Raw genomic sequence first — 25,131 nt, 5'->3', positions numbered from 1 at the left:
AGCCTACCTTAAATGTGCTCAGAACACTTGCATTAGCCTCACAGTTGGGCAAAATCATCTAACACGAAGACTATTTTATAATAAAGTATTGAATATCTCATATAACTCATTGAATATGGTAATGAAAGTGAAAAACAGAATGGTTGTGTGGGTGCAGAATGGTTGTAAGTGTACAGGTTGTTCACTCTCAAGATCGCATGGTTGACTGGGAGCTGTAGCTCGCTGCCACTGCCCAGCATCATGAGGGAGTATCATACCATATATCACTAGCCCAGGAAAAGATCAAAATTCATAATTTGAAATACAGTTTCTACTGCATAAATATTCTTTCGCACCATCATAAATTAAAAATTGTAAGTCAAACCATTGTAAGTCAGGGACCACCTGTATTTGAAATGAAATCCTTACAGATGTATCTTTTGTGCAGCCTCATTGCTGAGTACATTACCTTACCCAGAGTCTTCTCATGTTTTGGGGATGGACAGATGGTTGAATGTCTGAGGCAATAAGTGGAATTAAAGATATCAGGAAAGAGAGAGAGTGTGATGGAGAGAATTTGTCAGAAGGTCTCTCATGTGATGTGGGGCATTTGCGCTGAAGGTGGATTTGATGGACAGGTGGAGCTGGAATAAACAGAGGAGAGGGGAAGGCATTTATGTTGGAGAGCATAGTTTGCAAGGCAGAATTAGGAAGCAGAAAGGCATTGTACCAAGGAATGCTAGTGACAGTGTGAGCTCTGAGAAGGATGGGAACAGAGATCACATTGTTTTCCTCCACCTCCATAAGCAGCATGTAGTCATTAGGTTCACTGGGATTTGAATCTGGTTTGTTGAACTTGGAGTTGAATCTCAGTTCAGCCACTAAGTAGCTATGTGACCTTGGGAAGCCACTCAACCTTTTTAAGCCTCAATTTCTTCACTGGTAAAATAGAGAGAATACTAACCACTTCACAGGGTAGTTGTGAGGAATAATGAGATGTATATAAAATCCCTAGCATAGTTCTAGCCTTTCAATATTTTTGTTTCTTTCAAAAAACGATGTAATTCCTAGTTGTAGGAATAGATTTTTGTTATAATTTATGCGTAGTATACAATATGGGAAATGTTAGGTACCTGTGATTTTTTCTGCCTTATTTTTCATAAAAATAGAGCACAAGTTATATTCATGCTCTTGCTCTAACAAAGTAAAGAAAGCGAGGGTGTCTGCAAACATGATGACTCTGACTGTTTTGTTCTGCTGGAATTTCATTAGTTCTGCCCTGATAACCAGACAGCAAGGGCAGAGAGAGCAGACCACATTGTTATTCAGTTCAGACATTGGCGTGTTTGGCTTCATCTCACAGAAAATTCAAATACAGCCTGACTTCGCTTCCCTTTCCTAGACACAGATCCAGACGCCTCTCCTCTTTCTTTTGTGAGCCACACAAATCTCCTTTCATCCCAGCTTGCCGTTTGTGATCTTTTAAAGCTAACGCCATCACAATTGAAACACAGTTGTACTCTTTCCTTCTGCCCACTCTTCTTTCTGATCTGAATTTCCCTGCTTTATTCCTTGTCTTATCAGTATCTGAAGCTAAAGATCAGAGAGTCTTCCTCTATGATTCCCTTTTCCATATATCTTCCAAATAGCTCATTTGTTCTCTCCTTCATTCTTATCACTACTCCTTAGTCAGCTTCTTAATTTTTGCTAACCTAGTACCATAGTAACTTCAGTTGGCTTCCCGTTTCTACTTGCACTCATTCCAGACTTCAGTCAGAAGGATTTTTCTAAAATGTGAAATTAATCATTAACTCTTGCTTTCTGTTCACTAGTTCCAAATACCTACATGACCAAATTTAACCTCCTCCAAATGATACATAAGATCTTTTATAATCTAGGTGCTCTCTTTCTTTTTAACTTTATTATCCTCACTTTTCTTCCTACCCCATTCCTCTTCTCTCTGCTCTCTATGCACATGTAATTTGAAATTTACTGACTTCCTGCAAATGCCATGTTGGGACATCGCTTCATGCTTTTATGTGCTCCTTCCTCTGCCTAGAATATTTTCCTCCCTTATCTAATTGGTCAATTGCTAGTCATCTTGCAAGATTCTGTTAGGTGTTGCTCCTTTTAGGAAGACTTTCTTAATTTCTTCTCTCTCCAGCCTCCTGACTATGCTCCCCTTCCCTGCCATGCCCCATGGAGAGGTGCTGCCCAGTAGAGTAGCTCCTAGCCACATGTGGCTGTTTAAATGTAAGTCAATTACAATTAATAAAACAAAAATTCAGTTCCCAAGTTGCACTAGCATATTTCAAGTACTCTTTAGTCACATGTGGCTAGGGGCTGCTGTTTTGGATAGCACAGGTGAAGAACTTGTCTATCACAGGAAGTTCTATTAGACAGCTCTGCATAGGGTTAACCATCCCCTTCTCTGGGTTGCCTCTTCCTTTGATATTTCCATTGTTGCACTTATAATATTTTTTATTTATTTACATATATGTTTCCCTATTAGACAGTGAATGTTTAGAGGGCAAAGATGTATCCTCTTCATTTCTATATATTTGGTTTTGAGTTGGGTTTAGTTATTATAGGTATTCAACAAAATTTTGAGTTGAATTGATTCAGTGAATTTTGGAAAGGAGAATAGCCCCTACTTGAGGACTTCTAGTGGTGAAACAGCCACATGGCAGCATGTTGCTTATGTATGTATTCACAAATAATGTATATTTAGTATATATAATTTTTGTATGACATATATATTTAGAGAAACAAATTATTTGTGTATGCATATATACATGTTTGTACACGCACAGACACAATTTTCTTGCTGACTCTAAATACTTTAGTTATATTTCCTAAGAATAAGGATATACTTTGCATAACTATCTTACCATTCACATGTAAGAAGATTACCATTAATATTAAATTTCTCCAGTTGTTCTTCAAATAAGCAATCTAACCTTACATGTAAAGAAACTAGAAAAAGAAGAACAAACAAAACAAAAAGTTAGTAGAAGGAAGGAAGTAATAAAGATATAAACAGAAATTAATGAAATAAAGACTAAAAAAAAACAGAAAAATCAATGAAACTAAGAGCTGATTCTTTGCAAAACAGTATGGAGGTTACTCAAAAAGATTAAAAATAAAACTACCATACAGTCCAGTAATTTAAGTTCTGAGTCTTTGTCCAAAGAAAACAAAAATAGTTATTTGAAGAGATATATGCAGCCCAGTGTTCACTGTAGCATTATTTACAATGGCCAAGATATGGAAGCAACCTAGGTGTCCGTCAATAGATGAATGGATAAGAATGATGTGGTATATTTATATAATGGAATATTACTCAGCCATAAAACCCCTGAAATCTTGCCATTTGTGACATGTATGGATCTAGAGGGTATCATGCTTCATGAAATAAGACAGAAAGACAGATATTGGATGATCTCACTTATATGTGGAATCTAAAAAACAAAACAAATAAACCCAATGAGAACAGGTTCATAGATACAGAGAACAAATGCATATTTGCCAGAAGGGAGTGGCATGGTGGGTTGGATGAAATAGATGAAGGGGATTAAGTGGTGCAAACTTCTAATTATAAAATAAATAAGCCAGAGGACATAATATACAGGATAAAGAATATGGTTAATAATATTGTAATAGCGTTATATGGGGACAGTTAAATACTAGAATTGTCGTGGTGATCGTTTCATAACAAATGTAAATAACGAATCACTATATAACTTACCTGAAACTAACATAAGATTGTACATCAACTGTATTTCAATTAAAAAAAAGGAAAAAAATTATCTATACTGTCAGATCATGTGAATAATCCTGTTCCCCAATAATCTTTTACTCACTGTTTTATCAACCATTAATGATCTGTCCCCGAATCATTAATACACTGATGGTTACAAAATGGTAATTTTCTAATTTTATCATTTTCTTAATATTTATTTCCTCTGTATTTCTGTACAGAATATTTTCTTTCCTTCTCCCCCTTCTCTGCTTTCCTCTTCCTGTGTCCTCCCAAACTTTTTGAGTATTTATTGTATGGAGTCATGAATCTTAAAAACTTCACTATCCAGTGTGTTATCACCATAATTATTATTTTATGTCCTTAAATCATATGATATTTTGCTAGTGGGAGCCCCTTTAAGCTGGCTGTGTGTCCTTTTATATACCTTTATTTGTTTTTGCACACTTTATTGCTTTCTGGGACAATAAACTATTCCAGATTTGCCTTGTGCTGTCTCTGCCCTAGACCTGGGCTCAGCTATTTCTGCAAGGAGCTCCTGTTTCTTTTAGTGGAGAATAGTTTCTAGGAACCAAGATCTGGTTGCAAGACATGAACATTGCTACTGAAGTGTTATTGCTTCTAGGTTCTTTCAGAGGACAGAGCTAGGAAATACATTTTTTGAAAAGTCATCAGGAGGAGGAGTCCTCAATTTGTGTCCAGTGTCACAGAGATCTTCCTTACCTTCTGCCATTTTATGTTTGTATCTCTCTTCTACCAGAGGAGAGCCCTGCTTTCCAACAACACCAGTGTGTGTAGTCATTAGCTCTGTCCGTCAATTGGTATTACAACACCAGTGTTACGCCACTAGCAAGCCTACTAAATAAACTTCAGAATTTCTTTGCAATTTATTTTTTTGTCCTTGGAACGCATCTCACCAAGGATATATACTCAGAATACAATACTTGAAAGTTACGTAAATTCTTTCTTTTTTGATATACAGTTAGCTTCATTTGTTTCCGTTTTATTCTGTTTTAAGGTTTACCTTTTCATCCTTTCTGAAGTGTCATTCCCATTTCAGTCCCATCTGCCCCTGTCCAACCATCCTCTAGAGGATGAGAGTGAGGCTTTTAATGACTTCTGAGTCATGTAAATCTTTTTCATAAAATTAAACTAAAAAGGATGATAATAAATAATGACTCTCACTATCCTTAGTAATGTTCTTTGCCTTACACTTGATATTAATATTTCTACACCAGCTTTCTATTGCTTGGTTTTCAGTTTGCCTGATTGTCTTTTTCTATCCGTTTAACTTCAGCTTGTGTGTGATTATGTTTTAGGTGATATCTCATGTATACAATTTGAGAATCTGACATTTATCTAGGCAACTTTATGATTACTTATATATTTGAATTACTTTTTGTCTTATATTTTGTTTTCTTCTCCCTCTCTTCTCTCTTTCTTTCTTTTGTATTGATTGTTATTTTTACTTCATTTTTTTCTTTCTAATTATTTGGAAGTGGTACATTCTATATCTCTACTTTTCATTGTCATTTTAATGGACAGTCTTGTCATCCTGTTAGTTTTGTGTCAAGTATTCAGTCAAATAAACCCATACCTCTTTTTCGCATGAACTACCAAAACAGGTTTGTTGAATCCTATACTTTCATATTTACATTTTTTAACTCAAGCAAATAAGACTATGTGTTTATTTTTTTCCCCACATTTTATAGTCTTAATCAGAGAAGTAAGGGTCTCAGTCATGCTGTCTCAAGAAAGGTTGACAGAAACCTGGACTCACCACAACCTTTTCTTTACAGTCTGGCAGCCCTCAGCTGCACCCCTACCCCTCCACCCCAGGAATCTAAGCACGATTGAGGCCAGGAATATTATTTTGATTACTGCTCTATCCATTATATCTAGAAGAATGCCTGTGCATTAGCTAGCCCTTAATAGATGTATCAGTTGAATGAATAAAGTGAAATACTTAGTCTGGACGAGAAGGAGTGAGGTAAATGGTGGATGCAGGGTCGGAGACATTATGGGAATTTTTAGTCTGAAGGACTTGCATGTTGAACAGTAAGTCTGCTTGCTGAGTAAAGCCCTGAGGGTTGAGGTGAGCATTACTGCAGAGAAACAGAGAGCTATCTACTATCTGGGTTGCATGGAGGGGAGTAAGTGGCTTCATTATATTGTCAAGTCCCAGTTATTCTAGGAGAGTTTTGCTAGAGATAACTTGGAAGGAATTAAATAGTCCTTAGTTGCTCTGAGATTCTATGCTAAGTAGATGGAATACGTTGCCATACTTACCTACAGCCAGATTTGGGCACCCAGGTAAATTTCATTTTTCATCTTAGACTTGGAGATAATCTTAACCCTGCTAGTAAACTGATCACATAACAGTACAGCACTGTGAGTAGCCATTCACAGCAATCACTTAATTTTTGTTCCTCCTTCATAATCCCAAACATCCTGGTGTTTTCCATTTTCTGTCTGGGAGAATTAGGAAGCAGTATGTAGGTAGATCAGTTGTAGGATTCTCATATTTATCTTGTCTGTAGCCAAGCAAACTGTGAAAAACAGCCTGCATATTTTCTCTGAATTGTGTTTCTGAGTTTTCTTTTCATTTGATTATAGAATTATCTTGATTTGATTTAGATATTTACTGGGAGTGATATACAAATTGGGACAAGGAAAATGTAGTTTTATTACCACCTGAAAAATCTAAATTAGTGCCTTGAATGCTGCTTGTATTAAAAATCTCTTCTTTTTCTCTTAGGGCTGCTGCTCAGAGTAAATTAGGTCACTACACAGATGCAATAAAGGATTGTGAAAAAGCAATAGCAATTGATTCCAAGTACAGCAAGGCCTATGGGAGAATGGGGTAAGTTCTGGGAGAATGTTCAAAACAGTATATCAAATAGTATCAGATATGCTGTTCTTAATGGCTTGGTTGTGAATTTCCTGCTTAATATTGTACCCTCTAAACTAATAAGATAAATATGACATAGAGAGAGGAAATAACTGCAATTTCTGTAACTTGAGAGAGAAGATTAGTTGTGTGATGAATGGCTGGTTGTTGGAGAAAGTCATACAACCATACTGAGTAGATCCACTTCATATTCAAGGCCACAAATCTCAAATGAACTCTCAATATTTTGGCAGATAATCCTACTACACTTCCTTCTAAATTCACCTTCCCACTCTCCGAGTTGACCATTTCACACCTACTCTTCTCTTCACATTTCCCCCATACATTCCATGGTGACTCTCAACCTTTTACAGTTGAAAAAATAAATGCGTTTAGAAGAAAAGTAACTCTTCTTACTTGTAAGCCCACCAATCTATCTGCATTTGTATCTGTACAGATTGCCTTTTTTCCTGTTAAAATGGAAGGGTAAGACCACTTCCCTTCCCACTCACTCATGCTTTAGGGCTCATCCCTTTGTACCTTCTCCAGGACGTTACACTTGTAATCATCTCCTTTGTCTTTACAGCATTAGTTTTTTCTGTCTCTAACAATGGTAATGACTGCTTGTAAAAAGATCATCAGAAATCATCGGTTAGAACCATCCTTTTACTCAGCTACATAATTTCCCAGTTCCTGTTTCTCTGCAAAGGCCCTGATAGTTGTCTGACCTTGCTGTCTCACCTTCACCGTCTCTTATTCTCTCTTCAGCTCACTCTCGTAGGACATTTGTCTGTATCACTCTGTTGAGAGCGCAATTCAAGGTCTCCAGTTGTCTGTATTTTCCCAGGGTCAGTATTCAGTTCTATACCCTTACCCTACTCCATCTCTTAGTATTTGGCATGAGTAACTACTTTTTGAAATACTTCATTCTCTAGGCATCTGTGACACCACGCTTCATGGTTTTCCTTCTACTTCACTGGATGTTCTTTCCCAGTCTCTCTTACTGGCTCTTCCTCCTCTCCCACCTCTAAATAATAGTGTGCTCCAGGGCTCCCTCCTCTGCTGCTGCAGTTTTTCTGTCCATATTCTACTTTTGATTCCAGTGTGTCCCATGCTTTTAAATTCCATCTTTAGTCAATATGCATTATTCATGAATTCTGTATTTATGAATTCACCTACTTGCTAAAGCTTTTTTTTTTTTTTTAATGTAACCCCAAATCTGTACTCACTGTGCTTTTGTTGTCATCCACAGAGTGGTGAAAAACTTGAGTCACCTGACATGCAGGATCTCAGCTGAGGTCAGATAAAGCAGTGCTCTGCCTTTTGGTTTCAGTTCTCATGCTGTAAAATGAGTGTCTTTTTTACAGTCAGCGTAGTGCTATATTGCATTTTTGTGCTTTTTGTTGTTGATTTCCCTTTTTACAATTGCCCCCCTACATAGGTTGAAGTATTATCTTAGTGTTCCTAAGGGCAAGAAGGCTGTGATGTGCCTCACCAAGAAAATAACATGTATTAGATAAGTTTTGTTCAGGCATTCTTAGTGCAGTTGGCTTAAGTTCAATGCTAATGAATTAGTGATATGTATTAAATAAGGCTGCTTTAAACAGAAACACACGTAAAACAAGGTTGCATATTGATTGGTTGATGAAAATCTTGTGACCAGAGGCTCACAGGAACATAACCTTATACTTCTTCTAGGAGAAATTGTTCAGTGTTTGCTAATTCAGTGTTTGTGGTGACTTTGTAGAACATAATTACTGTGGATAATAAAAATAAACTGTATATGTTGGTGAATCTCTTAAGTTATACGTCTGAACTCCATACTCATATATTCAACTACTTTTCATCTCCACTTAGATGTTTCATAGATATTTTAAACTTAACATATCCCATACAGAACTCTTGTTACCTTCTTAAATCTCTCTCATCTGATTAAATGTACTATCATTCCGCCTACCCAGTGCTCAGGTCAGAAGCCTAGGAGTCATCCTTCATTCTTACTACACCGACACATCTAATCTATCAGCATGTCCTGCCAATTCTAGTTTCCAGATACTCCTTGAATTCAAGAATTGATTGCTATCTTGTTTATAACTCTAGTCCAAATTACTGTCTCTTACTTAGGCTATTGCAATAGCTCCTTAACTGGTCTCCCTGCCTTCACTCCACTCTCCCCATCTTGTTGGTCCTTTGCAGACAAGTGAGAGGGAGCTTTATAAAGCATAAATCAGATCATGTCATTCTGTTGCAACCAGAATGAAATCCAGACTCCAAACCATGGTCCTTTGTTGCCCTGACGTCATCTCTTCCCACACTTAGTTTTCTGTGCTCCCTCTTCCTCGCCTTTGTCCTGTTCCTTAAGCATCCCAAGCTTGCATTGTTTTCAGGGCCTTGGTGTTGATTGCTGCTTCTGTTTAGAATGCTTTTCCCCTAACTTTCATGACTGCTTTCTTTTCATTGCTCACATCCCTTGAATGTGGCTGCCTTTGAGCAGTTCCCCTATTTATCCTCTTTAATATTAATCTTTTTTATCTGCATGTTTATTGCTTTGTCTTCCCAGATAGAATGAAATTTTCTTAACCTCAGGAACTTTACCTTTTTCATTGTGGAATCTAAAATAGTGCCTGCTACACAGCAGGATTCCAATAAATATGTACTGACTGTTGAGTAATTGAGGATTCTGATGAAGTATCTTTCATGGTTGACTGGTAGGAAACTAATTAGGCTCTGAGATTTTTTTTTCCTATGGCTAGGCGTTGTATTTTATCTAGATCAGAAGTCTGTTAGGTAAGTCAGCCAAAAAAAAAAAAAAAAAAAAGAGTAATGCTTAAAAATAAACTAAGAAAAAAAAATTAAAAAACCCTCAATACTATCTTTCCATGTGTACCATTATTGTTTCATTCTCAAGTAATTTTCCAATAAATAAATTCTAACTAGGTAGAGGAAAACATCAAATTTGGTAACTCACTCTTTGACCTGTTCTTGGGGTAATAATGTGTTATTCGAGTTGTAAAGGCTGCTAATTTTATCTATTTCACAACTAATGTGTCTTACCCAGTAGTGACCAGCTAACACCCCACAGCCTACTTTGTGTATTTATTTAAATTATTTTTTTAATTGAAGCGTAGTTGATTTACAGTGTTGTGTTAGTTCCTGGTATATAGTATAGTGATTCAGTTATATGTTATTATTGGATTATTATAAGTTATTACTGGATATTGAATATAGTTCCCTGTGTTATACAGTAGGACCTTGCTTTTTATCTATTTTATATATAGTAGTTTGTATCTACTAATCCCAAACTCCTAATTTATCCCTTCCCACATTCCCTTTCCCCTTTGGTAACCGTAAGTTTATTTTCTTTGTCAGTGAATCTGTTTCTGCTTTGTAAATAAGTTCATTTGTATCATTTTGTAGATTACACATATAACTGATATATATTTGGTATTTGTCTTTCTCTGTCTGATTTACTTCACTTAGTGTGATAATCTCTAGGTCTATCCATGTTGCTGCAAATGGTATTATTTCATTCTTTTTTATGGCTGATTAGTATTCCATTGTACATATACCACATCTTCTTTGTCCATTCAGCTGTTGATGGGCATTTAGGTTGCTTCCATGTCTTGGCTATTATAAATAATGCTGCTTTGAACACTGGGGTGCATGTGTCTTTTTGAATTAGAGTTCCCTCTGGATTTATGCCCAGGAGTGGGATTGCTGGATCATATGGTAAGTCTATTTTTAGTTTTTTGAGGAATCTCCATACTGTTTTCCGTAGTGGCTACATCAAATTACATTCCCACCAACAGTGTAGGAGGGTTCCCTTTTCTCCACACCCTCTCTATCATTTATCATTTGTGGACTTTTTAATGATGGCCATTCTTACTGATGTGAAGTGATACCTCATTGTACTTTTGATTTGCATTTCTCTGATAATTAGCGATATTGAGCATCTTTTCATGTACCTGATGGTCATCTGTATGTCTCTAAGTTTTCTGCCAAATTTGTTTGATTGAATTGTTTGTTTTTTTGTTATTAAATTGTATGAGCTGTTTGTGTATTCTGGAAATTAAGCCCTTGTCGGTCGCATATTTTGCAAATATTTTCTCCCAGTTCATAGATTAGCTTTTGGTATTGTTTATGGTTTCCTTTGCTGTGCAAAAGCATCTTCTTTGTATGTTTGGTAGAATTCCACAGTGAAGCCATCCAGTCATGGACTTTTGTTTGCAGGGAGGTTTTTTTTTGTTTGTTTTTTGTTGTATTACAGATTCTGTTTCACTTCTAGTGATTGGCCTGTTCAAATTATCTATTTCTTCTTGTTTCAGTTTCATTGGACTTGTTTCTATTTTTTGATTTTTAAGGTAAATTGATATGTATTGTGGCTCAGTGTCTCTGCTAGGAAGGAAGAAAGTGAGATATTATGAAGTACAAATCTAGCTCAGAGTTCTTAAAACGGTTTTAGCATCACGGTGTTAAATGGCCATAGAATTGTTAGTCAGCTCACATCTTTATGGAGCTTAATCATTCATAAAGCAAATTGTTTCACATATTAGGCTTAAAAATGGAAAGATATGTAAGGTTCATTTCTAATCATTAAGTCTTGATTCATGTAGGAGAGCCAAGGTTATCACCAAGCAGAATTGAGAGAGTGCAGATTTACAGAATCTTGGAATTAGAAGGCAGTGATACTCCTGTGAACTATGGTACAATTGACCCTTGAACAATGTGGGGTTTAGGGGTGCTGACCCTCTGCACTCGAAAATCCACGTGTAACTTATAGTAAACCTTTTGTATCCACAGGTCGTCCGTATCTGCAGTTCCTCTCTATCTGCAGATTTAACCAACCTCAGATTGTTTAGTACTGTAGTATTTACTAATGAAGAAAATGCACATATAAGTGGACCTGCACTCTTCAAACCCATGTTGTTTAAGGATGAACCGTACATTGAATAAATTAAGTGTAATCTGGATTCAAATTGAATACAAACTAGGTGTTTGATTAAATTTATGATGTCCTGATGTTATTTAATTATATATCTTACACTCTTACACTGTATTCTTTTCAGGCTGGCCCTCACTGCCATGAATAAGTTTGAGGAAGCAGTTACAAGTTATCAGAAGGCGTTAGATCTTGATCCTGAAAATGACTCCTATAAGTCAAATCTGAAAATAGCAGAACAGAAGTTAAGAGAGGTATCCAGTCCAGTAAGTTACTAATGCCAAATGAGTGACTTTGTCATTCACAATTTACTGTAATCAACTTGTAGTGGTCAGACCATATTCTGAAGAGAAAAAAAATCTCACTTTTAATTGTCATAGGTTTAGATTACTGTTTTATACTGAATAACTTCTTCAGCAGAATAGGTAACATTTATTATATTCTAAAAGTAATGTTACAAATATGCTAGTCAAAGTAAGAAAAATAATTTTAGTCAGAGTTAATTGCATGAATAGAATAAGGCAGGGAAGTGAGATAAAGAGTCTATATTTCAAATCCCTCCTTTATTAGTTTTAATGAGATGAAAATTCAGAATTCTGCAAAAATTTCAGCTCTTTTACCATGTCTGAAGTTCTCAAGAAAAATAGTAATAGTCCTCTCTATGGAGAGGTCAGCTTTTTCACAGTATTTTATAGAATATTTATAAATATATATATATTAGTTTAAATTAAAAAAATTGTAGTGGTTAGTATAATTCTCAGATATAATTGTTTTACAGACAGGAACTGGACTGAGCTTTGACATGGCTAGTTTAATAAATAATCCAGCCTTCATTAGTATGGTGAGTATATTTCCTTTTCTGCTTTGCTGGCTCTATTTTCCACTAGAGCTATATAGTTCTAAACTTTTTAGAAACAAACAAGAGCGCTTTTGTGGTGGTGGTGGCAGGAGAGAGGTAATATAGTGCTGTGGCTGTTGTCTTTAACCTGCCCATGTACTGCTTTGTGGAAAAGCCATGGGTGGACTTCAGGAAGATAAAAACAATTCCCCTCCCACTGTGAGCACAGGAAGGAGTGAAACTACGAAGTCCTACGGAGCAAGGTCACGTCTCTTACTTTTTTAAAGAATTATTTATTTATTTATTGGTGGCGGAGGCAATGAGGTTTATTTATTTACTTATTTGGTGGCGGTACTGGGGATTGAACCCAGGACCTTGTGCATACTAAGTATGCATTCTACCACTGAGCTATACCCTCCCCTCTTCTCTTGCTCTTTTGAAGTGGCCCTTCTCAAATGTAGGAGGTTCTTTACGCTTTACCAGCTTGTAAAGAAGTTTGTAAAGCTTCTGTTTTCACTTTTGGCTTTTACTGGTCTGATCAGTAGTTAGTAGTAAGTAAACTGCTGTCAATATCCTTAGTCCGTAGTGTTACTTGTAATCTCTTTTTCCTTGAAACGTATTTTCAATACCATTTTTTCTAGTACCTCCTCTTTTTTACATTCCCATCATTCACTTTGTGTAGCACATTAAAACTCAGCAAAATGTTAGGACTTACATGGTTTAGTTTTTATTCCAATGCTTTTAAAAAAAACTGTTACTATGAACTGCCTTTAATGGTAGATGCCATTTTTCAATTCCAGGCAGCAAGTTTAATGCAGAATCCTCAAGTTCAACAGCTGTAAGTATATAGAAAGAGCATATATTTCCCGCTTCCACTTGTCAGCCTCCTAATTGAGCACATCAGCTCCAAAATGATAAAACTGGCCCGAATGCTGGTCAGTGGGAACTTAAAGTCATACCCATTTGGTCCAACCTACACAATGTGTGTTTATTTACCTGCTTTTCTTTGGCCAGTATCCTGCTTGCCAAGCGTATATGCCAATTCCAGTGATACATCTCTTGCCCACTGTAGAATGTCAGGAATGATGACAAACGCTATTGGGGGACCTGCTGCTGGAGTTGGGGGCCTAACTGACCTGTCTAGCCTCATCCAAGCGTAAGTATTATTTAAAATAGAAACAGTAAAAAAGTATTTCATGTTTTATAGTTTGTGTCTAAGGTGAGGGTACCAAGGCTTTCTTTTAAATTTTCATCTTTTACTGTTAGTATCAGTGACCTCATTAATTATTAAATCTAAAAGTAGTTCATAAATTGAAATTTTCTGATTGAAGGGCAGGAATCCAGAAGATCTGGGTCCAAGAAACATTTTTTTCAGCAGGTTTGAATAGCTATTCAAGGATGTATATGAAAGTCAAATATCTACTTAAAGTATGTGTGAATTTAGGTACGCAAACATATATATACTTAAAGAATTTATTTATTAAATTAGGTTTATTTATATAATAGAGGTACTTGGGGATTGAACCCAGGACCTTGTGCATGTTGAGCATGCGCTCTACCACTGAGCTGTACCCTCTCCCCAAGAATTTATTTTTTTAATTTTACTTTTTGAGGGGTGGTAATTAGGCTTATTTATTTATTATTAGTTTGTTTTTTTTAAATGGAAGTACTGGGCATTGAACCCTTGTGCATGCTAAGTATGCAGTCTACCACTGAGCTACACCCTACCCTTCACACATACATATTTAAAAATCATATATTATAAATATGAATGTTTCAGACCACTTAGGAAACTTTTATTCACTTTTTCAGTGCCCATCATTACTAAAGGAACTTGTTTCATCTTCTTGAGCACATTACCTTTACCTCCAAGTTGCTTAAGCTACTGTGCTTTTTGAATTGCTTTTTGAATCTGTGTGATGCTGCCAGTGGAAACACATGAAGTGAGAAGTACCATTTCCTGTTTGTGATCATAACTATGTAACCCTATTTGCATTTTTAGAGTGATCTTTAAGTGGCATGATTATAGTGATACCTAACACTTGCAGTTGTGAGTCACACAGAGGAATTTGGATTAAATTTCTTTACCTGTTTAAAGATCAGTGCTGTTAGGTGACTTCATAAGCATCCCCAAATGGGTGTAACACCTGCCACACGAGGGATGATTAAGACTTGACTACAGTAACAAATACCTTGCATTATATTTGCAGACCTATAAAAGCACATACTTGTTAGCCATTGGCTCATTTGTGGTTAAGCACTTGGGGATGGGGTGGTGGATTTCACCTCATTCAGGAACTCACTTTTTAGCTTGGGTGTCTCATTTCTTATAAAGAACACTGCACTGTAATAATGCTGTATGGATGCATTGGTAAACTTGCAGATACTAAAGTTATGAATCTAAAACTTGTTTCTATACAAGACGTTCCCTTTGGGTAGTATCCATATCTTTTGCAGTTCTTTTTGCATGTGTATTTTGTGACTGGAAATTCCCTAATTCATACTACTTTTCCTCTTTACTATAGGGGACAGCAGTTTGCTCAGCAGATACAGCAACAGAATCCTGAACTTATAGAGCAACTTAGAAATCACATCCGGAGCAGGTCATTCAGCAGCAGTGCTGAAGAACATTCCTGACTTAACCAGAATGCAGACAGTTATGGCTCTGAAGTGTTTGCTATAGATAGTGGCCAAAACAAAAACAAAAACAATCTAAAGAATATATCTGTCTAAACAATAGGTTTATCACAAACAGACCTGCACATAACATGATTCCTTTGTAAATGAATGATCAGTAGCCTTGTTAAGTGCTAGTATAGCACTTAACTGGACAGGGTTCCATTTTCAAATCTTCATCATGTTTGTATATTAGACTTAATAGCAGAGTATATTTATTGAACCATAGGGCTGTTTATTGGTGAGTTGAGTTCTCTAGCTTCAAATTCCCCTAAGCAAACTTTTTGAAAGGGGACCAAAGAGGAAGGTTTCTCATTCTGATTTAGGAGAAATATACTTACCACTGAGCAGCATATCTGGAGAGAAGGTTGTTACCTGGGTTTAGCTTTGATAGCTATTGGTAATGAATATATGTCATGGGGGCAGGTGCTATCTTTAATGCTGCTTATTCTGATGGGTGATGAAATCTTAAGAGCTGGTGGAAAGCAGCATTTGGTGCAAGGGCTGTTATTTTGAAAAGAAATAGATGCTGTGAATGTATAGAAAGTGGAGGTAGGATGCTCAGGTTTTAGTTCTTAACTAACCTCGCCTGCAGTTTGGTATTGATAACATTAGCATGGCCAATTATGCTAAGTACATAATAAAGTACATTTAGAAATCCTTAATGATTCTGGTTAGGTCAGTTGTATAACTGTTCGGTTTAACTATCACAATTTCCCCAGTGGTGACTTTACTGTGGAAACCCTCCAATACATCAATATTTAAATAAGCCGATGGCTTGGCCCTTAAGTTAAGGATTTTCTAAGTGGCATTTTATTATGTGCCTGTAAACACTGATTTTTTTTTTTAACTCAGTACTTATTTGATGGGTTACAAAAAGCATCTATCGCTAACATTGCTTGTTCATGTAATCCTCTGCTATAATTTGGCTTGGCATGTTGCTTTTATCCTTAACCTTAATTTGATACCACTTAAACGTAACAGGGGACTTGAAATATTTTATTGGAATTAGGATACATACTAGTGGAGAGAGATGTTAAAGTACCATGGGAGTGGCTTTAACTACAGTGATAGATGAGGCCATTCTAATCGCAACTGGAATTTCTTTTGTTTATTATGAAATTGGTAAAGTTGGCAGACACATAATGATTTCACAAGTGTTGTGAGAGAAAACTGAAATAGAAAGTAATATAAAAGTAAGTCAGTAATACTGATGATGATCAGAGCCTTACTATAACTGTCCTCAGAAGGCTAATTACTTGGTATCTTGAAGTTTAAAAACCAATTTTCCCTTTGTGAGATTACAACAGAGGTTCTATAATTTCATTGTAAGAATAACCTGGAAATTCATTAAAAATGCAGATTCAGGGGCACAGCTTCAATTTTTATTTAGTAGGTCCTTTAATAAGGTCTGGGAATCACCATTTTAAATAGCACCTATACTTCTGGCCAGAGAGAGCAGGACTTAAACCTAAGCTAAGCCTTCTGAATTAAATATGCTGTATTGCATCTAAACCAGCTTCATTTTTCATGAAGTTAAATTCATCTCCTAGAGTTCAGTGTTATACAGAATGAAGTGCTAACTAACCAAAGAAAAATGACGACTGCAATGGAAAAAAAAAAAACCAACAAAAAACGCAAAGTTGATCCTTAATAAAAAATTAGTCACTCCTACCCAGTGTTGAGTAAGAAAAAGTCCCCAGCATAACTATCTTGAGTTTATTAACAATGCTTTCAGATCAATAAAATTGATGAGCCTCTAGCTGACTGACTAGGAAAACAGAGAAAATAGGTAGCAACAGTATCAGAAGTGAAAGAGGAGATACCATTACAGACCCTGTCGACATTAAAAGGATAATTAGAAAATACTATGACCAATTCTAGGTCCATATATTTAACAACTTAGAGGAAACAGACAAATCCCTTGTAAGGTACAAACTACTAAAGCTCACGGAAGAAGATACCTCCAGAAAAGACAGCTACAGGCCCCAGCGATTTCAGTGGTGAATTCTCCCAAACATTTCATATCAATTCTACACAATTGCTCCCAGAAAAGAGAAGAGGAAACGCCTCCCAACTCTTTTTGTTTAGCCATTACTCTTATACCAAAATCAAAGACATTATAAGAAAAAAACACTTTAAAACAATACCTTGATTTGCTAATATCTGTAGTTAAGGTAGGCATTCTTTTTACATGAAGTAATGGGAATTGGGGTATTTCTTCCATTTTACCTTCTGGTTTGTTTGTTTTCTAATATATCACCCATTATAAATTAAATCTAGGTATCTGTCCATTTACCTGGATTTCCATTCTATTCAAGCCGTTTTTCCTCTTTAAGTGCTTTCACCACTTTGGAATCACTGCATTCATTGCATGCTATTTCAAGAAGGTTTACTCTGAAAATTATAAGTAATGCTGTAAATGTTACTTTGCTTGTCTGAAACAAGAGGATGTTAAAGTAAATTTTTATATACATTCTACCTGGGAATGACTGACTTCTATTAACCACATTTCACTATAGTAGCTGTAGCTGTTATACTGCTGTGTAAAACTTATAATGTCCTTTTTATGCAAAAGACATTTTCATTTAATGTACCAAACTGTTCATCTAGTTTTTATAGTATGGTTTAAACAGATCCTTTCTAAGATGACACTGTCTAACCTTAAAGAATGAACAATATGTGTCTAGGTTATTGCTTATAAAAGGATACTTTGTAATTAAATCAAATTATATAGCAGATTTTAAGTGATTGTTACACTTTACTTTCAGAATTTGAAACAGAAGGTTCAGTCATGAGAAGATGCTCGGAAATCAATAGAAGTATCCAGTGCAGTGGCTATAAAGTCTTATTTCATCATTTACTCAATTGTGCTCATTTTGGAGGAAAGGCAGACTTCAGTTTTACTGCTTGCACTTTATTTTCATTAATTACCTCTCCAATTTAAGGGCAAATCTCATTCTGAATATAGCTTTCATTTTGGACCAATTTGTCATGGCAATAAATAATTATGCATTTAAGAAAAACCAATTTCTGTATTTGACTTAATGCATTCTTACATTTAAGCAATTATATATACATGCTTGAAATTCAACTTACCAAAATAAGTCTTTATTTAACAGCATTAGTTTCTGTTTTCAAAATATTGAAACTTTTATTACACTCATGTTGCAAAGTTGTGTACATTCTTAACATTCTCAGTTTTGTTTATGGTGTAAGTCAATTAGTATGATTACATGCAGAAATACAAAGTTTTATAATATCAATACATGATTTACAGTTCAAGATTAAGTATCAGAAGCTGGAAATCCTGTAAATATGCCTTATGAAAATAAGTGGCTTATTTTTCAAAGGGAAAAAATCTAGGACTTTTTAACTTGGAAAATTATCAGGCTTCTTAGTTCAGAATTAACAGAGTAATCAACAACTTAAGAAATAAAACCAATTATGATCTACTGTAACTGAAACTTAGACGGGCGTGTTTGTATGTAGACACAAACAAAGATAAACACCAATACAATAATTTTGAAAACAACTAGAAAAACTCATACTGTTAGCAAATACAAGGTTACATAAGGACTACCCAAGTTGTTTTAAACGTTTTTGTTACTGACCAGCTAGGGGAAAAAAAAAAAAACTGGGGTTAACTGAATTATTTCTAAATAAAGTATGAAAAGAATTCTGAAGTTTTAAGACACGACGGTTATCTTCTAGATCGAGGCCGGTACACTACGGCCTGCAGGCCGGACTGGCGGCTGCCTGCTGTGAACGGACAGCTGCGCTCGGTCTGTCTGCTGGCTGCTTTTGCCCAACAGCAGCAGGGTTGAGTATTTTCAACAGAAACCACACAGCCTGCAGAGACCTAAGTATTTACTACCTGGCCCTTCACATGAAAATTTTGCTGACCCCTGTTCCAGATACCTGCTAGGGACAAGTGGTCTCAAATATAGACCTCTTGGGGAATAAAGTCCAATGGTCATTTAAAACGAAACAAAATAGCATATGTGTAGAAAATGTACAAATGTTCATTTAGAATATAACTCACAAGATAAAATCAGCAGATGGTTCTTTTCAAAACAAACATTTAATATTTAACTGCTTTACAGGAAAGAAATTTAAATAATACATACTTATTTTTGCTGTTGACTTGATCATTTTACAAAGGTGACAGAAGTACACAAAGTTCCTGGAAACTCAGTGAAAAGCACAACAATAGAAATTTTCTTCAGCTTTCCACTTTAATGGCCGAAGATACCACACAGACTTGTGCGATGTCGTCGTATTCATATGTTCTCTTTAAGAACGTGTCTGTGAGTCTTAAGCCGGAGACGCTCTATTGAGAGAAAAATATAGATCGAAGTTTTCATTCATTGGTAATAACCAGAGAAAATGTGGGTTAATATTTTCTACAGTCCCCAAATACTGAAATTGTTGAAAAGAGAGCATACTTGCAGTCCCTGTACTGAAGACAGTAGTGTAAGTGCAAGGCAGAGGGAGGAACTGGGATGTAGTTTTCCAAGCTGTCTTCCTGAAATGCCACACCAGTGGATGGAATTGGTATTGCACATCTCCAAAACCAGATCCATAGTCCTTTCACTGCTGGAGGAATCAGAAAAACAGGAATAAATCTTGTTCCTTTCACAAAGAGGTACTGCGATATTTATTCCACTCTTGCCAGTGAATTCCTTTTTTGAGTGTCCAATAGAAAACCAGAAACAGAAATGAAAAGCTATCATTTCATTTTCATTTCGCTTAAGATAGAATCAGGAAAATGAAAGGAGACAGCATCTTCTAGGATGCTCAGGGGAACTGAGACTAATCTGCCTGTCTGGATGCGGGCCTCCCGGTTCTTTTAGTGAACACTGGCTCCCTGATGCTGATCGGTTAACAGTTTTGCCACTTTGAGAGACTTCCAGGCATCTGTGTTTAATCTTATTGCTATATATTCTTCTTATTTTTGTTAGGTACTCTACAGGAAAGAAGAAGATTAACTGAGTCTGGTCCAGTGCTTTTTCTGTTTAATCTATGTTCCTTACCATTCACATAATATAGAAAATGACCAGCAGGATTAATAAGTAAAAGTATTCAAAATTGTAGAATAGATAAACAAGATTATACTGTATAGCACAGGGAAATATATACAAGATCTTATGGTAGCTCACAGAGAAAGGAATGTGACAACGAATATATATATGTTCATGTATAATTGAAAAATTGTGCTCTACACTGGAATTTGACACAAAATTGTAAAATGATTATAAATCAATAAAAAATGTTAAAAAAAAGTCTTACACTAGAAAAAAAGAAAAAAAAAGAAGTAAAAGTATTCAGGTGTTCAGTGTTAACATGAAAAGACTACTTCTGTGTATAACTGATATCACGAGTTCAACTTAAACTTACTAAGTTAAAAAACTTTTAATGAAAGTATGCACATTAAAAAAAAAAATAACCAAAAGGCTCATAATGAAAAACAATCTGCTACTCTACCACCATTCATGACTACTTTCATCTCTTAAAGCTCTTTTCTTCTTCTCATAGTTGGCTCTACATTTTTCAATTTAAACTTGATTTTTAGACATATTGATTTAATTTAGCTTTTACATGCCTGTCTCCCCCCAACAATCTGAAATGTCCACTGTGTGCCCAGACCAGTGTATATGCACTACATGAATTTTCTCATTAAGTTTCACAAAAATCCAGTAGGTGTATGTTGTGTGTGTATGTCTGTGTGTCTGTATGTGTTGGGGGGTGGTAATTCCATTTGTATAGATGAGGGAACTGAAGATCTGAAGCACAAGTGCTTTTTAGAAAGCCTATTTGAATCACCAAAAGGTAAAGTACCCAAAATAAATGAAATTTCTTTATTTATTACAGCACTTTGTCATCTGGCCAATAACTGATTTGTTATAACTTGAAAATGCAAAACAAAAAATCCAAAAGTACACCTTATTAGGTACAGGGTCTTTTATCTTGTGTGTGTTATTGTTTGTTGAGCTCCTATGATGTGTCAGGCACTACATTTATAATGCTAGGTAAGACATGGTCTCTTCTCTTGAATTATTTGCAATCTAGAGAGGAAGAGATTAATAATTATAGCAATAAATGAATGTCACTAAAAAACTGTATTAAATTTGCTAGACAGAAAGGGATGATTGTACAAGGGAAGGTCCAGTTATCTTCATAGGGAAAGTAGGTATTTTTATCATTTTGAAGGATGTATATTTCCTATCTCCCTAGTATCACAAAGTCAGGATGGATATAGAATTGAAAAGGATTATATATTCAGACCATGAGGAATGGGATTCATCGCTGCAATATTATCAAAGTGCCCCAAGTAGTAATACAAGTAGTGGCAAAAGTGACAGGACTGGGATTTAATTCTAGGTTTTTCTGGCTTCAAAGCCCTATCCTCTTTGCTTCCCAATAGCTAGATTATACTCTATTATCAAAGCCTTGTTTTGAATCTATGATTATTCCTTATATTAAATTCATAACCAATTTTTACCTTCTTAATACGAAAGATACAACTCGGGTATAAGTATGCCTCAGAAAAATCTATCTTATTATAGTAAATCTATAATGTACTGTTCTGTAAGAACCTAGTAGCTCATGTTTTAGTAATCTGAAGTGTGAAGGAAGTGTAAACAAGGAAAAGAACACGGACTTTGAAGTCAAATACACCCAGTTTCAAATTCTAACCCTATCTCCACTAGCTCTCTGAGCTTGAATAAGTCACAACCTCTCAGTTGGCTTTCTTTTGCATAGAATGTAAATAATTAATACCTACCTCATAGATATGGAAATAAAATACAGAAAATGTCTAATATTGTAGGATCTCTAAAAAATTTAATATACAGCTACGAGATGAAGAACTTCACAGTATTCAGTGTCAACATCAGAGATGGATATATGGCAAGAGGAAACTTTAAAGGAGACAGTGTGTTTAAAAGATTTAAAAATTCTCTCTTAGATGAAGAAGAAAGGACATCCATCCACAAACACTGGCATTACCTGCAGTTTGTTATTTTACAAGTAATATGAAAAGGTTCTTCTAGGTTTACAGTATCTGGAATTGCCTCCAAAGACAACCTAACATCTCCATAACCTGGAGCCTAAGAGAAAAAGCAATACAGTTAACATACATCTATTACAAAACCTTTCCATTTTAATGAAGGTATCAGTCATTCTGCTGTTCTTCATTCTAACTTCTTTTGTTGCTACTACGTGTAGGATAGCACTATAGCTCCTGACATTTTTGTTATAATTACTCCACGTTTAGGAGAAATATAATGAATCTCACAGGTAAACAGTAAAGAAGTTTCAGGGGGTTTGATCTTAAAGATATGCTTTCTAAAGATACTGTAGCTTATACATACTCTACAAGGTTACTGCCTGCACAGAAAGAGGAAATTCACTGAAATGATCCTGGAAGAAAATCATGTCTGTTCACAAGATACACTGGCAGGGACAGACCACAGAATCAACATGCCATGGTGGGGAGGGAAGCAGCTCAGTGGTAGAGCATCAGAGATGATAGCTAATGGCTGTATCCAGAGGTAATCCTTTTTCCCCAATTATTACCTCAAATAGTATAAGAAAAACAAATTTTAGAATGTATCTCAGTAGGTACTACTCAGTATAAAGTGAGGATTCTGTAGCATATTCTCACTAGCATAAGAAAAGGAAGACTGGCAGCCGTTCATACTATTCGAGTAGCAATCAGGCCAAATATCCAACCAATGTCTACAAGATAACTTGAGTGGGACTCACCTGAGTTTCAGATGACCTAGACCTAAACATCTTAAAAAAATGTAAGAACTGAGTAGGTAAATGTAGTGTAAGTCCAAGAGTTCCAAGACATTGCAAAAAAAGAAAATTTTAGTACAGTGGAAGTCAGACGAACAGCAAGCATGAGTTATCACATTCATTTAAATTGTTTGGAAAAGTAAAAAATCATGTATTATGGACAAATTAACATGTGAACATTTCTCCTCATTTAATACCCATTTTCTACCTAGAGACCAGTGTAATAACTAGTCTTTTATTCTCTACCAATATTAATGCTTTTTATAGTGCTCTGATTTTTAGTGACAGACCTAGGAAAATTTAACCTGTTCTAACTATTTGCTCCCCACACACCAAAACCCCCACCAATGTTTTTTCTAGACTCACCATTCTTTGAAGTTGGCTGGTCTGCAGTCTTCCTCTTTCACCTAGATTTGTTTTCCATACTATATCCAATTTTCCAATTACTGTTACTCCCTTAATGATGCCTGCTTTTTCTGCAAACTCCTTCTTGGGTTTTAGGCAGTACAAGTATTGGCGTGTATCCATTGGCTGCAAATACGCTCTTGACCCAAATGTAGTTACACTGAGGGGTGGAGACAGAGATGGAGACAATTCTCTAGAATCTTTTAAAAGAGAAACCAAGGCTGTGATTGTTCCTTTGAACAGGAATTGAATGATTTACCATCCAAAGTTCTAGAATAGAACAGGTCATTGGTTTCGATACAAATGAAAAGGACTTGTACTGGAAAGACTTATTTTTCTTTAATTTGTTTTCAGTTTATATGGAAAATCTTGAAATTCGTTATAACAGAATGTAATAAACTACCTAAAGTATTGGACATGTATCAATTAATTGAAAAAATGCAACAGAAATCAGAACCTTAAGTATCCTGTTCCTTTTCTCTAAAACTATGAAAGAAAATAGTTTAGAATAAGAAACATACCATTCTAAACTAAGTAATCATTTTCAAAATGAATTAAAAGATCAGGAAAAGAATGGAAGATTATTGTTTTTCTCTGTGGGGGTATGAGATGCTAAGAACTCTACTGTAGCCACCATAATAAGATAAAAGTAAATTTTTCTTTCTTGGTTAATAACATCAGGTACTTTCTACAGGTATTATCTTCTTATCCATGTAAATGTTAAACCTACAATTTATTCTTCTTCTGAATTACCTACAGAAACACATGTGTATCTCATTTTCATAAAAAATTAAATCCTTTATTCTTATGCTCATTCTTTTTGATGCTGAGAGAGTATTTCTTCTGCAAACTCACTGCTTACTCTTACCCTAACTTCTCCATCATCATTTCCTTTATCATTTGCAGCATAAGGATGAACTGTTCCATACTCACCTCACTGAAATATTATGAAAATTAAAAGAATAAATGCTTCAAATACAAATGGCTAGTATCTTATTTTTATGTGAAGGGAGGGACGAGTAGGTGGACTACAGGAGATTTTTAGGGCAGTGAAACGATTTTATAAAAAAGTCATGATGGCTACATGTCATTACATCTGTCAAAATCTATAGAATGTACAACATAAAGAGTGAACCCTAATGTAAACTATGGACTTTTAGTTAATAATAAGAATCATTATTGGTTCATTAATTATAAAAAATGTGTCACATTAAAATAAAATATAAATAATAGGATGGACACTGTAAGTGCGGAGGAAGGCATGTGGGAACCGTACTTTCTGGTCAATTTTTCTGTGAATATAGAACATCTCTAAAAAAATTAAGCCTATTAATTAAAAAATATATACAAACTAACCAAGAGTAACAACGTTAGAAAAAGTTCATGTCCTTCAAAATGAAAACAAACACTTCATAATTCATATTTACCATTCTCCAGCTAGGTTGACTGAATTTAATTCTGCTACATTGTACATTATAGATGGTTCCAGTGAAACTTTCTCCATAAACATGGGTGAGGTTGTAATATTCTGAATCTGGGCTTCGAGAAATACTTCATCAGTCTGAAAATATGAAAAAAAAATCCACCAAAGTATGATGGTGTTTAAAGTATTTACCTCAACAATAATATCTAATTTATATGAAGAAAAAACATTAACCACAAATGTGATTAGTTCATGCCTGCAAATCAAAGTTATCATAATTAATGCAAGAAAAGAAATCTTCATCCTACCATAATTAACAGGGGTAAAGTCAATTGTTAGTCAACTGATAGCTTTTCAAACAATGGATAGGGGATAACTATAATAATTTTTTGTATTAATGTCCAAAAATATTTAA

The 25,131-nt window shown here is 35.3% G+C and overlaps 2 protein-coding genes across 11 annotated transcripts in view; one reads left to right on the top strand and one right to left on the bottom strand.

The window, feature by feature from the left end:
• The window catches only part of SGTB (small glutamine rich tetratricopeptide repeat co-chaperone beta), a 40,150-nt gene extending 22,042 nt beyond the window's left edge, over positions 1-18,108 (top strand). For 3 of the 7 annotated variants that reach the window (XM_010949366.3, XM_045512412.2, XM_045512413.2), the window contains exons 6-11: positions 6,498-6,602; positions 11,696-11,834; positions 12,347-12,409; positions 13,207-13,244; positions 13,479-13,562; positions 14,932-18,108. In XM_010949366.3, the coding sequence (XP_010947668.1) occupies positions 6,498-6,602; positions 11,696-11,834; positions 12,347-12,409; positions 13,207-13,244; positions 13,479-13,562; positions 14,932-15,043 (541 nt within the window). In that variant the 3' untranslated portion in view covers positions 15,044-18,108. Of the gene's footprint in view, positions 1-6,497; positions 6,603-11,695; positions 11,835-12,346; positions 12,410-13,206; positions 13,245-13,420; positions 13,563-14,931 lie in introns of all 7 variants that reach the window. The other 4 variants (XM_074359020.1, XR_012504579.1, XR_012504577.1 and 1 more) reach the window with 4 other exon arrangements.
• Positions 18,109-18,171: 63 nt separating this feature from the next.
• TRAPPC13 (trafficking protein particle complex subunit 13) overlaps positions 18,172-25,131 on the bottom strand; it is a 31,744-nt gene continuing 24,784 nt past the window's right edge. For 2 of the 4 annotated variants that reach the window (XM_045512408.2, XM_045512409.2), the window contains 5 exons: positions 24,721-24,854; positions 23,255-23,453; positions 22,094-22,194; positions 19,531-19,681; positions 18,172-19,415 (listed from right to left, as the gene is read on the bottom strand). In XM_045512408.2, the coding sequence (XP_045368364.1) occupies positions 19,308-19,415; positions 19,531-19,681; positions 22,094-22,194; positions 23,255-23,453; positions 24,721-24,854 (693 nt within the window). In that variant the 3' untranslated portion in view covers positions 18,172-19,307. The remainder of the gene's footprint in view (positions 19,416-19,530; positions 19,682-22,093; positions 22,195-23,254; positions 23,454-24,720; positions 24,855-25,131) is intronic. The other 2 variants (XM_010949370.3, XM_010949373.3) reach the window with 1 other exon arrangement.

This window comes from Camelus bactrianus, chromosome 3 (genome assembly GCF_048773025.1).
Source record: "Camelus bactrianus isolate YW-2024 breed Bactrian camel chromosome 3, ASM4877302v1, whole genome shotgun sequence".
Taxonomy (NCBI): domain Eukaryota; kingdom Metazoa; phylum Chordata; class Mammalia; order Artiodactyla; family Camelidae; genus Camelus; species Camelus bactrianus.
The sequence above is the reverse complement of the archived record's forward strand: the minus strand, read 5'-3'. Positions and strand labels throughout refer to the sequence as shown.